The sequence below is a fragment of the Quercus suber genome, unplaced genomic scaffold, assembly GCF_002906115.3.
Source record: "Quercus suber isolate HL8 unplaced genomic scaffold, Cork oak 2.0 scaffold_871, whole genome shotgun sequence".
NCBI lineage: Eukaryota > Viridiplantae > Streptophyta > Magnoliopsida > Fagales > Fagaceae > Quercus > Quercus suber.
Window position 1 is genome coordinate 103,583 of NW_027070301.1, and position 11,414 is coordinate 114,996.

General features: G+C 35.9%; 2 protein-coding genes, 1 long non-coding RNA gene and 1 other non-coding gene across 4 annotated transcripts; 3 read left to right on the forward strand and 1 right to left on the reverse strand.

The window, feature by feature from the left end:
* Nucleotides 1-3,224, reverse strand: LOC111984103 (probable ribosome biogenesis protein RLP24). Its single transcript, XM_024015728.2, has 5 exons — nt 3,079-3,224; nt 1,082-1,194; nt 599-712; nt 331-467; nt 1-207 (listed from the first exon to the last, which is right to left on the reverse strand). Exons 2-5 carry the CDS (start codon nt 1,160-1,162, stop codon nt 36-38), a joined length of 504 nt encoding a protein of 167 aa, XP_023871496.1. The 5' UTR covers nt 1,163-1,194; nt 3,079-3,224; the 3' UTR covers nt 1-35.
* A 91-nt stretch (nt 3,225-3,315) lies between these two features.
* TRNAR-UCU (transfer RNA arginine (anticodon UCU)) lies at nt 3,316-3,388 on the forward strand. Its single transcript has one exon. It is a non-coding gene; the product is annotated as a tRNA-Arg (tRNA).
* Nucleotides 3,389-3,900: 512 nt separating this feature from the next.
* LOC111984102 (pentatricopeptide repeat-containing protein At3g53170) lies at nt 3,901-9,234 on the forward strand. The gene is made up of 4 exons (XM_024015726.2): nt 3,901-4,350; nt 6,203-7,298; nt 7,789-7,921; nt 8,611-9,234. The coding sequence occupies exons 1-3, from the start codon at nt 4,036-4,038 to the stop codon at nt 7,809-7,811; spliced, it is 1,434 nt and encodes a 477-aa protein (XP_023871494.2). The 5' UTR covers nt 3,901-4,035; the 3' UTR covers nt 7,812-7,921; nt 8,611-9,234.
* Nucleotides 9,235-9,958: 724 nt separating this feature from the next.
* LOC136065173 (uncharacterized) lies at nt 9,959-11,162 on the forward strand. Its single transcript, XR_010626802.1, has 2 exons — nt 9,959-10,037; nt 10,726-11,162. It is a non-coding gene; the product is annotated as an uncharacterized LOC136065173 (long non-coding RNA).
* The last annotated feature ends 252 nt before the right edge of the window (nt 11,163-11,414 follow it).

The following is an 11,414-nucleotide window of genomic DNA, read 5'->3' on the forward strand; positions in this document are numbered from 1 at the left end:
TATATCTGAGCAGGAAAACATGAAGATGACTGCACTCATTCTTCCATGGGTTGATTCTCTGCCTGTGTTTGAGATACCTTGACCTTGATCTTTGGAAGAGTGAGAGAATTGTCCTCCTTGAAAGCACCTGGGGCTTTGACCAAGTTGATGCTTTGCTCCAGCTCCTTTACTGCCTCTCTCATCAGCTGGGCCTTCTTTCCCTTCTTTCTGCAAAATGTTTTCAATTGCATGTTAAATGATATTCATCATCCTACCTAAATGCATTTTGAACAATTTATAAAATAAAAATAAAAAAGCATTTTTGAACAAATGATGAGAAGGACAAATTACCTCGTCTCAATGTGTTTGGCCTCCCTCCTTGATCTTACTTTATCGATTGTCTTAATGGCCTTCAGAGTGTTTTCTGTGAGATTCCTGTCATATCTCTCTGGCCTATTACGCTTCCTCTCAAACTCAAAGGTAGAATCCTGTAAAATATTGAAACAGGAACAGGAAAAAACAGATAAACATCCAATCCTTTTTGGTCCAAGAAATGGTGGTCATGCAATGAGAAATACACTAAGTTAGATAAAAGATTAGGTGAATCAATCATATTTACTTGTGTCATGTCCTTTCCATGCAACCGCCTATAGGCCTTGGTCCATTTCACCTTGCGAGGATTCCTCTTCATCTTGAAATTCTTGTGGCATTTGGATCTACAGAAGCGAAAAATCTGCAGAAAGATCAACTGTCAGGAACAAGAGACACAGAATAATCGCATAAACAAATGGATAATATGCTACCAAATGCTTGACTAAAGGCATTATGGAATGCACACAATCTAGCTTTAACAAAATAAATAAATTACTTCATTTTCTTTCTGGGTCAGCAATTCAAGTTCGCATTTACATGGAATTTTTGTGAAGCAACATATAAACTTAACATTGTAAACAATGTGTATTTGATTGCTGTACTAGATTTATATATCTAGCAAAATATGTTATGGCAGAACCAAATAGAGATGAAATTACATTAAACAGCCTAAATATGGCAAAGGAAAAAACACAGGATAAATAATTCCAAAAATAAAAAGGCACTCTACCTTTGCATCATTGCGGACAAACTGAATACCATGCCCTGGATATATAGTGGAGGAACAGAACCAACACTTCTCTATCCTCATGTTGTTTTCAGATTAACAACAAATCCAAGTTCCTGAAATTTTAAAAAAAAAAATGTCACAAAGAAGAAACCTCAAACAATGAGAACAGATCAATATGACATAACATTCTAAGCTAATGAATAAGGAAGGACGACTAAATCCGATAAAGTTCAATAGTCCATATTTAGTAGTACCCACTGCCACCAACATTATCAGAATCAGGTTCCTACACAGGATCTGTGGAGGGGCCTTGTGAGTTAGATCAATAATCACGATAACATTACATTGGCAGTGATTATGTACATCAAGTAATCTTTAGAATTATCAATGAAAAAAAAAGGTTAGATTTTAACATTGAATTTTTTTTTTTTTGGATGAATGGTAAGTTCTATTAGATTAAACTCAAGTACACAAGAAGTATATAAGAGAATAGAAAACAACAAAATAAAGGATTACAACAATGAAGATTAGTGCCTCCCAAAACTGAATCACAATAACTTCCTCCTAAATGAATAATCCGACAAATGTATACAGAAAAGAAACTTCTAGCTTAACTAGGATGACTCTACTCTACAAAAGTTCTAGCATTGCACTCCTTCCATATGTACCACATCAAGCACATTGGGATAACCTTCCACATAACCAAATTCTGCATATTTCACTCCTCCCATCCACCTTACAAACAGGTCTTTCACTGAATTGGGCATAACCCACATGACCTCGTATAAGGCACAACGAAAGTCCCATAATTCTCAAGCCATCTCATAATAAATAAAAAGATGGTTAATTGATTTACCATCAGCTTTGCGATGCAACACAGATTTTCTAATTAATAATGATGACTTCCCATTTTCTAAGATGCATGCAACACACACCAAACAAAGAATGCACATGGGGAGGGTCAGCACTTAAGAGAACCATTGCTGTGACACAAATAATCAGCAACAGTGGCATTTTTATTGGCCGCGACCTCAAAATGATCCAGGTAGATGGAGTAGAAAGAAACCTCACAACATCAAAAAAAACCAAAACAGAACCCAGTTCCCATGCCCACTAAAGAATCTATTATACTGCAATTTTATACTCTACATGACTACATCTCTACTCCCTACAGAAATATACTTTCTCTCTATATTTTCCAAAAAAAATTACCCAAAAGTTTGTTTGATAGCAACCAAGTAACAAAACTACCAAACATAAGCAAAGGAAAAAACGTTTTCCAAATTCCATGTTCCAACACCACAATGGGTCAATAATTACTCCGACTATTCTTTGTTAACAAATTAGACAGGATCAGCCCTAGGAAGCACAAACACTTCTTTGGCGTTGGTGTTATACCCGTGTCGTACCAATGTCATATAATTTTTCATAAATTGCTCGTGTTGCCATACCTGTACTGGTACCCGTGTCCATATCCCCTATTATCTGAAGTCATATTTTTTGTTACTTCCTTAATTGATATGTCCTTTTTAAAAACTACTAACGTTATTTTTGGTCTTCCTCTAGCTCTGTTTGTTCCCTCAACTTGAAACAACTAACTCTTTCTCACCGGTTCGTTAAACGCAATCCCCTAAACATTATCAAACCATCTCAAGCAACTTTCCCTCGTCTTTTCATCAATTGAGACCACCCGTATCTTAAAAGCAAAAAATAATTTTAATTAATTAAACAGCAAACTAAAAAAAAAAAAAAAAGGGTTAAAATATATGATTGGTCTCTAACTTTGGGTAAAATTCTACGTTAGTCCTAAAAAAACACAGCACAAGATTAAAGCTTTTCAATATACTAATTCACAATTTTTCATACGTTTCCCAATAACCAAACAGAGCCTAAAACCCTGAAAACCTAAAAAATTCAAGCTTTTCAGATACGAATCACTGTGAAAATAAAAGATTCAAAAAAAAAAAAAAAAGAGTGGAAACGCTAAAGTTACTTACGGTTATGTGTGGTGATAGATTTGTCACCGTCAGCGTCACCGGCGGCGAATAGAGCTTAACGCGCACACGGAGAAACCCTAAACCCTTGCTTTTGTTTTCAGGGTTTTAGAGGGTAAAGAAAAAAAAAAAAGTATATGTGCAAGAGCGGGATGAAGAAGACCCCACAGCGAACTAGGTCAAAGAGGAAAAGTTTAAAGATGAGAATAACCAGAAATATGGTAATGCACCAAAAGCAAAGCGCCTGTGGCCTAATGGATAAGGCGTCTGACTTCTAATCAGACGATTGTGGGTTCGAGTCCCACCAGGCGTGCCTTTTTTCCTCTATTTTTAAAAGCCCATGTTTTCCTAGCCCAAGCCCATGATAGCCCAATAAGGCCCAACTTTCCCAAGCCCATATAGCCTATTCTCTCTGTTAAACTTGGGCCTTTTATCCTTTTCCCCATGCGCACTTTATATTTACCTCCTATTACTCACTAGTTCGCTAAGCCCAAGCCCATGATAGCCCAATAAGGCCCAAATTTCCAAGCCGATGATAGGCCAATATCTCTGTTAAACTGGGCCTTTTGTCCTTTCCTCATGCCCACTTTATCTTTTATTTCCAATATCCCACAAGTTCTATAAGCCCAATAAGGCCCAAGTTTTCCAAGCTCATGATTGCTCAATCTCCCTGTTAAACTTGGGCCTTATATCCTTTTTCCCCATGCACACTTTATCTTTACCTCCCTATTTCCCACAAGTTCTCTGAGCCCAAGCCCATGATAGCCCAATCTCTGTTAAACTGGGCCTTTCATCCTCTTCCCTATGTGGACTATATCTTTGCCTCCTTTTTCTCACTAACCTGCGCCTATCCTCGTCTTCCCCAAAACCTTACCCAACCAATGTAACTGAATAAACTACCAAACACAGAAACACTCTCCCTCCAACTCAACCAACCTTATCCTTCACACCCACAGCGCAATGGAGCCCAGCGCTCTCACTCTCACTAACCTACGCTTGTCCACCACCTGTTCGGCAAAATTCCCCAGAGACCAAAACCAGACGAACACACCAAAATCCTATGCCCAAATACCGAAACGGAGCTCCGGACCCGTCTCAAAAGGGCTCCAGAAGGACTCCAAGAAGGACTTGTCTCGGATTCTGAGAACTGATGCTGCTATCAAAGGCATAGCGAGGAAAGCCAACTCGAGAAAGTACACACAGCTTTGGCCTAAAGCTGTTCTGGAGGCCTTGGATGAGGCTATCAGAGAGAATCAGTGGCAGACTGCTCTTAAGGTTTGTGGGTTTTGTTTCTCTTTTCAAATTGTAGTCTTTAACCTTTTTTTTCTCTCTGTTGCTTCTGGGCATATGGTTTGGAGTAATCTTTATGATACTACAAAGTGAAGGTCACTCACATTCATTGTCACCTCAGTTTGTAAACTTTTTGTAGTAAGTTTATGATTTTCCTAAGGTTAATGCATCAGTGAAAGGAGGTATTTGAATTCAAAAAGATTGAACAAAAACAGGTAAAAGTTAAAATAACACTAGTATGTAATTAAGGAAGTAACACTTGGTATGATCTTGGATAGGACTCAATGGTGGAGAAGAATATATGTGAACTGATTAGTATGAAAGATCCATAGCCGAAATCATAGTGTTCGGACTAATGCTTTGTTTTTATAAGGTTGGTGGGTTTTTACTTTTATGTGTTTTGTTTCTGATTCTTGGTTGTTTTGGTGGTTTATGTGTGTTTTTGGCTTCTGGGTATTTCGACTTCATAAAGCTTGTGTCTTTGTTTGTTTCCTTGGAATATGTAGAATGATAAATGAGAAATTAAAATTTTGTAATATTCTTACGTTACTTATAAAAAATAAAATAAAATAAAATATTGTGCTTATTTTTATTTTGGATGACATGGTTGGGTTTTCATTAGGGGAAAGAGTTATTCCTTGTAATTATTCAAGTGGTGGGTTTTTTTGTTCGTTTTTTGTTACCCCTTTTTTCTTTTATTCCCATATTTGATAGTTGAGTTATTTGCTGCTATTCCAAATTTTTCTTAAACACAAATCAGAGAATCTGCTAGTGTACTCTTTGGAAGTTGTATAGGTAAGAGTGAGTTAAACGCTCACTGTTGTCAACAAGGATTTTTGAACATGAAGATTCAAATTAAGATGTCAAAAAGAAAATATGAACTCTTATACCATTTTATGTCTGGATTAGGTGTAGTATGTTTTTGGTGGGTTAGCTGGATTTTGAACTTAAGTCAAAATGTCTTTTCCATTTTTTATATTGAAATTCTTTCTCCCCTGCAAAAATTGAGGTGTCACTTGCTCACTGCTACTACTTTATGTTTGACTTTCTGGTTGCTTATGTTGTGGGGCTTTTTGAAGTTAATAGATTGTTTCTAAAAACAAATCCCTTTTTATAGATTTTTGGATTGCTTCGTAAGCAACATTGGTATGATGCAAGATGCCAAACTTACACAAGGTTGTTAGTGATGCTTGGCAAGTGCAGGCAACCTGAGCAGGCAAGCTTGCTGTTTGAGATCCTATTGTCTGAAGGGCTCAGACCCACTGTTGATGTCTACACTGCTCTTCTAAGTGCTTATGGGCAAAGTGGCTTTCTTGACAAGGCTTTATCCACTCTTGATGATATGAAATCAGTGTCTGAATGCAAACCAGATGTATATACATATTCCATTCTTATTAATTGTTGCAGATTTTCTTTTATTCCCATATTTGATAGTTGAGTTATTTGCTGCTATTCCAAATTTTTCTTAAACACAAATCAGAGAATCTGCTAGTGTACTCTTTGGAAGTTGTATAGGTAAGAGTGAGTTAAACGCTCACTGTTGTCAACAAGGATTTTTGAACATGAAGATTCAAATTAAGATGTCAAAAAGAAAATATGAACTCTTATACCATTTTATGTCTGGATTAGGTGTAGTATGTTTTTGGTGGGTTAGCTGGATTTTGAACTTAAGTCAAAATGTCTTTTCCATTTTTTATATTGAAATTCTTTCTCCCCTGCAAAAATTGAGGTGTCACTTGCTCACTGCTACTACTTTATGTTTGACTTTCTGGTTGCTTATGTTGTGGGGCTTTTTGAAGTTAATAGATTGTTTCTAAAAACAAATCCCTTTTTATAGATTTTTGGATTGCTTCGTAAGCAACATTGGTATGATGCAAGATGCCAAACTTACACAAGGTTGTTAGTGATGCTTGGCAAGTGCAGGCAACCTGAGCAGGCAAGCTTGCTGTTTGAGATCCTATTGTCTGAAGGGCTCAGACCCACTGTTGATGTCTACACTGCTCTTCTAAGTGCTTATGGGCAAAGTGGCTTTCTTGACAAGGCTTTATCCACTCTTGATGATATGAAATCAGTGTCTGAATGCAAACCAGATGTATATACATATTCCATTCTTATTAATTGTTGCAGAAAATTTTGTCGTTTTGATCTGATTGGACAAATTCTTGCTGAGATGTCATTTCTGGGGATTGAGTGCAGCACTGTGACGTACAATACTATTATAGACGGATATGGTAAGGCGGAAATGTTTGAACTAATGGAGAACGCATTGACAGATATGATTGAAAGTGAAACCTGCCTTCCTGATGTTTTCACATTAAATACTTTAGTTGGGGCTTATGGGAATATTGGGCAGATCGAGAAAATGGAGAAGTGGTATGATGAATTCCTGCTAATGGGGCTAAAGCCAGACATTAAGACATTCAATATCCTGATCAAATCATACGGTAAAGCGGGCATGTATGAGAAGATGAGGTCTGTTATGGATTATATGGAGAAGAGGTTTTTCTCTCCAACAACCGTTACTTTTAACACAGTCATTGATGTATTTGGAAAAGCTGGAAATATTGAGAGGATGGATGAATACTTCAAGAAAATGAAGCATCGGGGAATAAAGCCCAACTCTATTACCTACTGCTCTCTTGTTAGAGCTTACAGTAAAGTTGGGCTTATAACAAAAGTTGATTCAATTTTGAGACAAGTAGAGAATTCTGATGTAATACTAGATACCCCTTTCTTTAACTGCATTATCAGTGCATATGGTCAGGCTGGTGATGTGAAAAAGATGAGAGAGTTGTTCTTGGAAATGAAAGAGAGAGAATGCATACCTGATAATATCACCTTTGCTACCATGATCCAAGCCTACAATGCACAAGGCATGATTGAGGCTGCTCAAAAATTGGCGAATAAAATGATTGCCACCAAAGAGAGCACTGGTATCTTGCTATGCTTATAGTTTTCAATTATTCTAGCGTTTTGCTTCTCTTTCAGAATCTTTCTAAAACTTGCTACTTATTTTACTACTACGTTTTTCTTTTACCAACCCACTTTGAACAACAATGGCCATTGGTCTAATGATATGGGGTATACTTTGAAGGACATCCTTGTAGAGGCGGGAAATTCAGCACTTGTTACAGGTGTTAATAACACCACTATAAGCTGTGCTGATTCACCTCATGGGATGAGGTTTATTAAGGAGTTTTCTGTGCATTTATTTTTTTGGGCGTCCCGCAGGGGTAAGGGGGCGAGAGGGAGGTTTGTTTCACCTTAGTGTTAGGCTGTAATATATTTGCTCAACATTCAGAAAACTGCTTAAGGTTCAAACCTGAAAATACTATTTTTATTACAACTACTAGTATTGTTCATAATTCGTTGAATTTATTCTCATACAACCTTATTGTACAACCTTATTGTATTGTATTTCAGGCACAAGGTTGATCGGTCACTAACATGACATAGTACTTTGGAAGAGCAACCCTCACTAATAGACAATTCATATGTCCAAAGGTGGTCAGATCTTGGAAGAATTATACCTTCCTTGTAACCAGCACTGTATCAGGTATCTACATAGCGTATCTTCCTCATCTTTTAAGTTATCTTGTACAATACACTCACTGATATTCTGTTGTACAGTTCCTTAAAAAAGACACTCCCAGTCATTTAAACTTTTGGAACCATATGTATGGCTTGGAAATTGTGCACCTTATTCAAATGGTCAGACAATGCTCCATAAACTGGTCAATTTTGAAATGCATGGGCCCTAGGGAAAATTCTTGTATGAGGTGGTCTCATGAGATACTTTCTCTGGGTCCTAGATATTTATGGAATAATGTCATCTGGAAGGAACTAGCATCCTGATTCAGGATTTCTTCCTTAGTTTGTGTTCTGTAGCACTTGAAATCTTTTAATTCAATGGAATCATATTGATCATACCATCAAGCAAACTTTATTGAGACTGATTCCCATCTATTTAGTCTTGTGAAAAAGGTTTTGCATTTTTCTCAGCATTGTTAGTTTTGTGTGTGTGTTTATTTATATAGCTAAGGAAATTCCCAATTCTGATTGTTTGAAATTGTCGTATTTACTTATACCACATATTATTATATTAGAAATCTCTTTCTTTCTTTTTTTCTCAATTTTGAGAAAACTTTTTGGAGTTATATTCAATCTTTTTTCTAAAATACATATGTTTCCTCTTGATAACCGAGTGGACTTCATATCTAACACAATCCTTGCTTCATTCCACAGGCATATTAGTGCATGAGAATACATTACTATAGGTTAATGGTGAAGGTAAATTTGACAGTGCACGCGTGATGGAAATTTAAAGGAGTAGGACGGGGAAGGGAGGGTGTATGTGCATGTATGATCGGAGCAGCCTCTTTCTAATTGGGGCATGGAAAATTCATATTGAAGGGTAGCTTCTATATGCATGATAGGAGCGGGCATGCTTGAACTAATGTTCATCCTATGAACGTACTGTAATGGCAACTTATAGATCGATAGGGGGCATGATGAGAGAGGACAGAACTTAGAAGGACTTGCAGTGAATGCATTTGTGACTAGGACGTAGAACACACTTTGCTACATGCATTAAAGCCAAATGACACCAGCAATGAGAAATGATTTGGTCTGAGGTTGAAGGTGTTGCACTTGCAGCAGTGACAGGAAGACTAAAAAGGCCATTCAGGTTGGTGCCATGGGACGCATATTTAACAGAAGTTCAGGCATAGTGCTGGAAGTGCCTAAAAAATTTTACCCTGCCAACCCCAATTATTTGGGAACATGTTTTTGTACAATTCTTTACCCCCAAGATAAATTAAGAAAAAGGGTTTCTGTACACTTAAGTTGTAATTTGTTTGCTTTACTTCATTCATTCTTTCTTAATCAGGCGCCTAACTTGTATGTGATATCTGGGGCGGCCTAACATAATTTAGAGCCTAAGGTGAATTAAACAAAATTATTTATGCTAATCAAACCAAAGTTAATTTGATACATTAAATACATAATTTGATGAATAGTACCAACTAAACTAATGTTCATTTCATATAGAGAATTAAATATCATATTTGAATAAAAAATTTGAATAAAAAGAAATAAAAATATATTATGATTAAAAAAGATATTTTATTTTAGATATATGATGATGTATAGTTAAGTAACGTTGTAATCTAATTTTTAATTTTATATCTTATTTTTAAGAGAGAGAGATAGATATTATTTGGTGTGTCACTTTATAGGATATCGGTTTACAAAAATTAAAATCTCAAACTATTAGGAAAGATTAATCCATAACTAATGATTTAACACATTTGCAGCATATTTTTTTGATACATTTTAGGCTTTCAATTGGGTTAGGTTTTTATTAGTCTCGTGCTTTAGGAGTCTTGATAGAAATGAAAAGGAAAAATGCGATAAAAGCACTACAAAATGTTTACAATATGATGTGACAATGACTATATTAATGAATTTTATCAGTCTAATTAATAAATGTTTAAATTACTTTTTTGTAATCAATGACATGTCAATTTGTAAGCCTATAGTAAAATTTACAGTATCCTCAGCATCACTATATATATATATATATATATTTTTTACTAATAGACAATTCATATGTCCAAAGGTGGTCAGATCTTGGAAGAATTATACCTTCCTTGTAACCAGCACTGTATCAGGTATCTACATAGCGTATCTTCCTCATCTTTTAAGTTATCTTGTACAATACACTCACTGATATTCTGTTGTACAGTTCCTTAAAAAAGACACTCCCAGTCATTTAAACTTTTGGAACCATATGTATGGCTTGGAAATTGTGCACCTTATTCAAATGGTCAGACAATGCTCCATAAACTGGTCAATTTTGAAATGCATGGGCCCTAGGGAAAATTCTTGTATGAGGTGGTCTCATGAGATACTTTCTCTGGGTCCTAGATATTTATGGAATAATGTCATCTGGAAGGAACTAGCATCCTGATTCAGGATTTCTTCCTTAGTTTGTGTTCTGTAGCACTTGAAATCTTTTAATTCAATGGAATCATATTGATCATACCATCAAGCAAACTTTATTGAGACTGATTCCCATCTATTTAGTCTTGTGAAAAAGGTTTTGCATTTTTCTCAGCATTGTTAGTTTTGTGTGTGTGTTTATTTATATAGCTAAGGAAATTCCCAATTCTGATTGTTTGAAATTGTCGTATTTACTTATACCGCATATTATTATATTAGTAATCTCTTTCTTTCTTTTTTTCTCAATTTTGAGAAAAATTTTTGGAGTTATATTCAATCTTTTTTCTAAAATACATATGTTTCCTCTTGATAACGAGTGGACTTCATATCTAACACAATCCTTGTTTCATTCCACAGGCATATTAGTGCATGAGAATACTACTATAGGTTAATGGTGAAGGTAAATTTGACAGTGCACGCGTGATGGAAATTTAAAGGAGTAGGACGGGGAAGGGAGGGTGTATGTGCATGTATGATCGGAGCAGCCTCTTTCTAATTGCAGTGAATGCATTTGTGACTAGGACGTAGAACACACTTTGCTACATGCATTAAAGACAAATGACACCAGCAATGAGAAATGATTTGGTCTGAGGTTGAAGGTGTTGCACTTGCAGCAGTGACAGGAAGACTAAAAAGGCCATTCAGGTTGGTGCCATGGGACGCATATTTAACAGAAGTTCAGGCATAGTGATGGAAGTGCCTAAAAAATTTTACCCTGCCAACCCCAAATACTTGGGAACATGTTTTTGTACAATTCTTTACCCCAAGATAAATTAAGAAAAAGGGTTTCTGTACACTTAAGTTGTAATTTGTTTGCATTACTTCATCCATTCTTTCTTAATCAGGCACCTAACTTGTATGTGATATCCAGGGCGGCCCAACATAATTTAGGGCCTAAGGTGAATTAAACAAAATTATTTATGCTAATCAAATCAAAGTTAATTTGATACATTAAATACATAATTTGATGAATAGTACCAACTAAACTAATGTTCATTTCATGTAGAGAATTAAATATCATATTTCAATAAAAAAATTTAATAAAA

What these genes read in the sequence shown, in the direction of transcription:
- LOC111984103 (XM_024015728.2), bottom strand. Translation starts at nt 1,162, where the DNA reads ATGAGGATAGAGAAGTGTTGGTTCTGTTCCTCCACTATATATCCAGGG. An exon ending in ATGGAAAGGACATGACACAA is followed by an intron (nt 468 to 598) that starts GTAAATATGATT and finishes AATATTTTACAG; the next exon opens with GATTCTACCTTTGAGTTTGA. An exon ending in GCCAAACACATTGAGACGAG is followed by an intron (nt 208 to 330) that starts GTAATTTGTCCT and finishes AACATTTTGCAG; the next exon opens with AAAGAAGGGAAAGAAGGCCC.
- LOC111984102 (XM_024015726.2), top strand. Translation starts at nt 4,036, where the DNA reads ATGGAGCCCAGCGCTCTCACTCTCACTAACCTACGCTTGTCCACCACC. An exon ending in AGTGGCAGACTGCTCTTAAG is followed by an intron (nt 4,351 to 6,202) that starts GTTTGTGGGTTT and finishes CCCTTTTTATAG; the next exon opens with ATTTTTGGATTGCTTCGTAA. An exon ending in TGCCACCAAAGAGAGCACTG is followed by an intron (nt 7,299 to 7,788) that starts GTATCTTGCTAT and finishes ATTGTATTTCAG; the next exon opens with GCACAAGGTTGATCGGTCAC.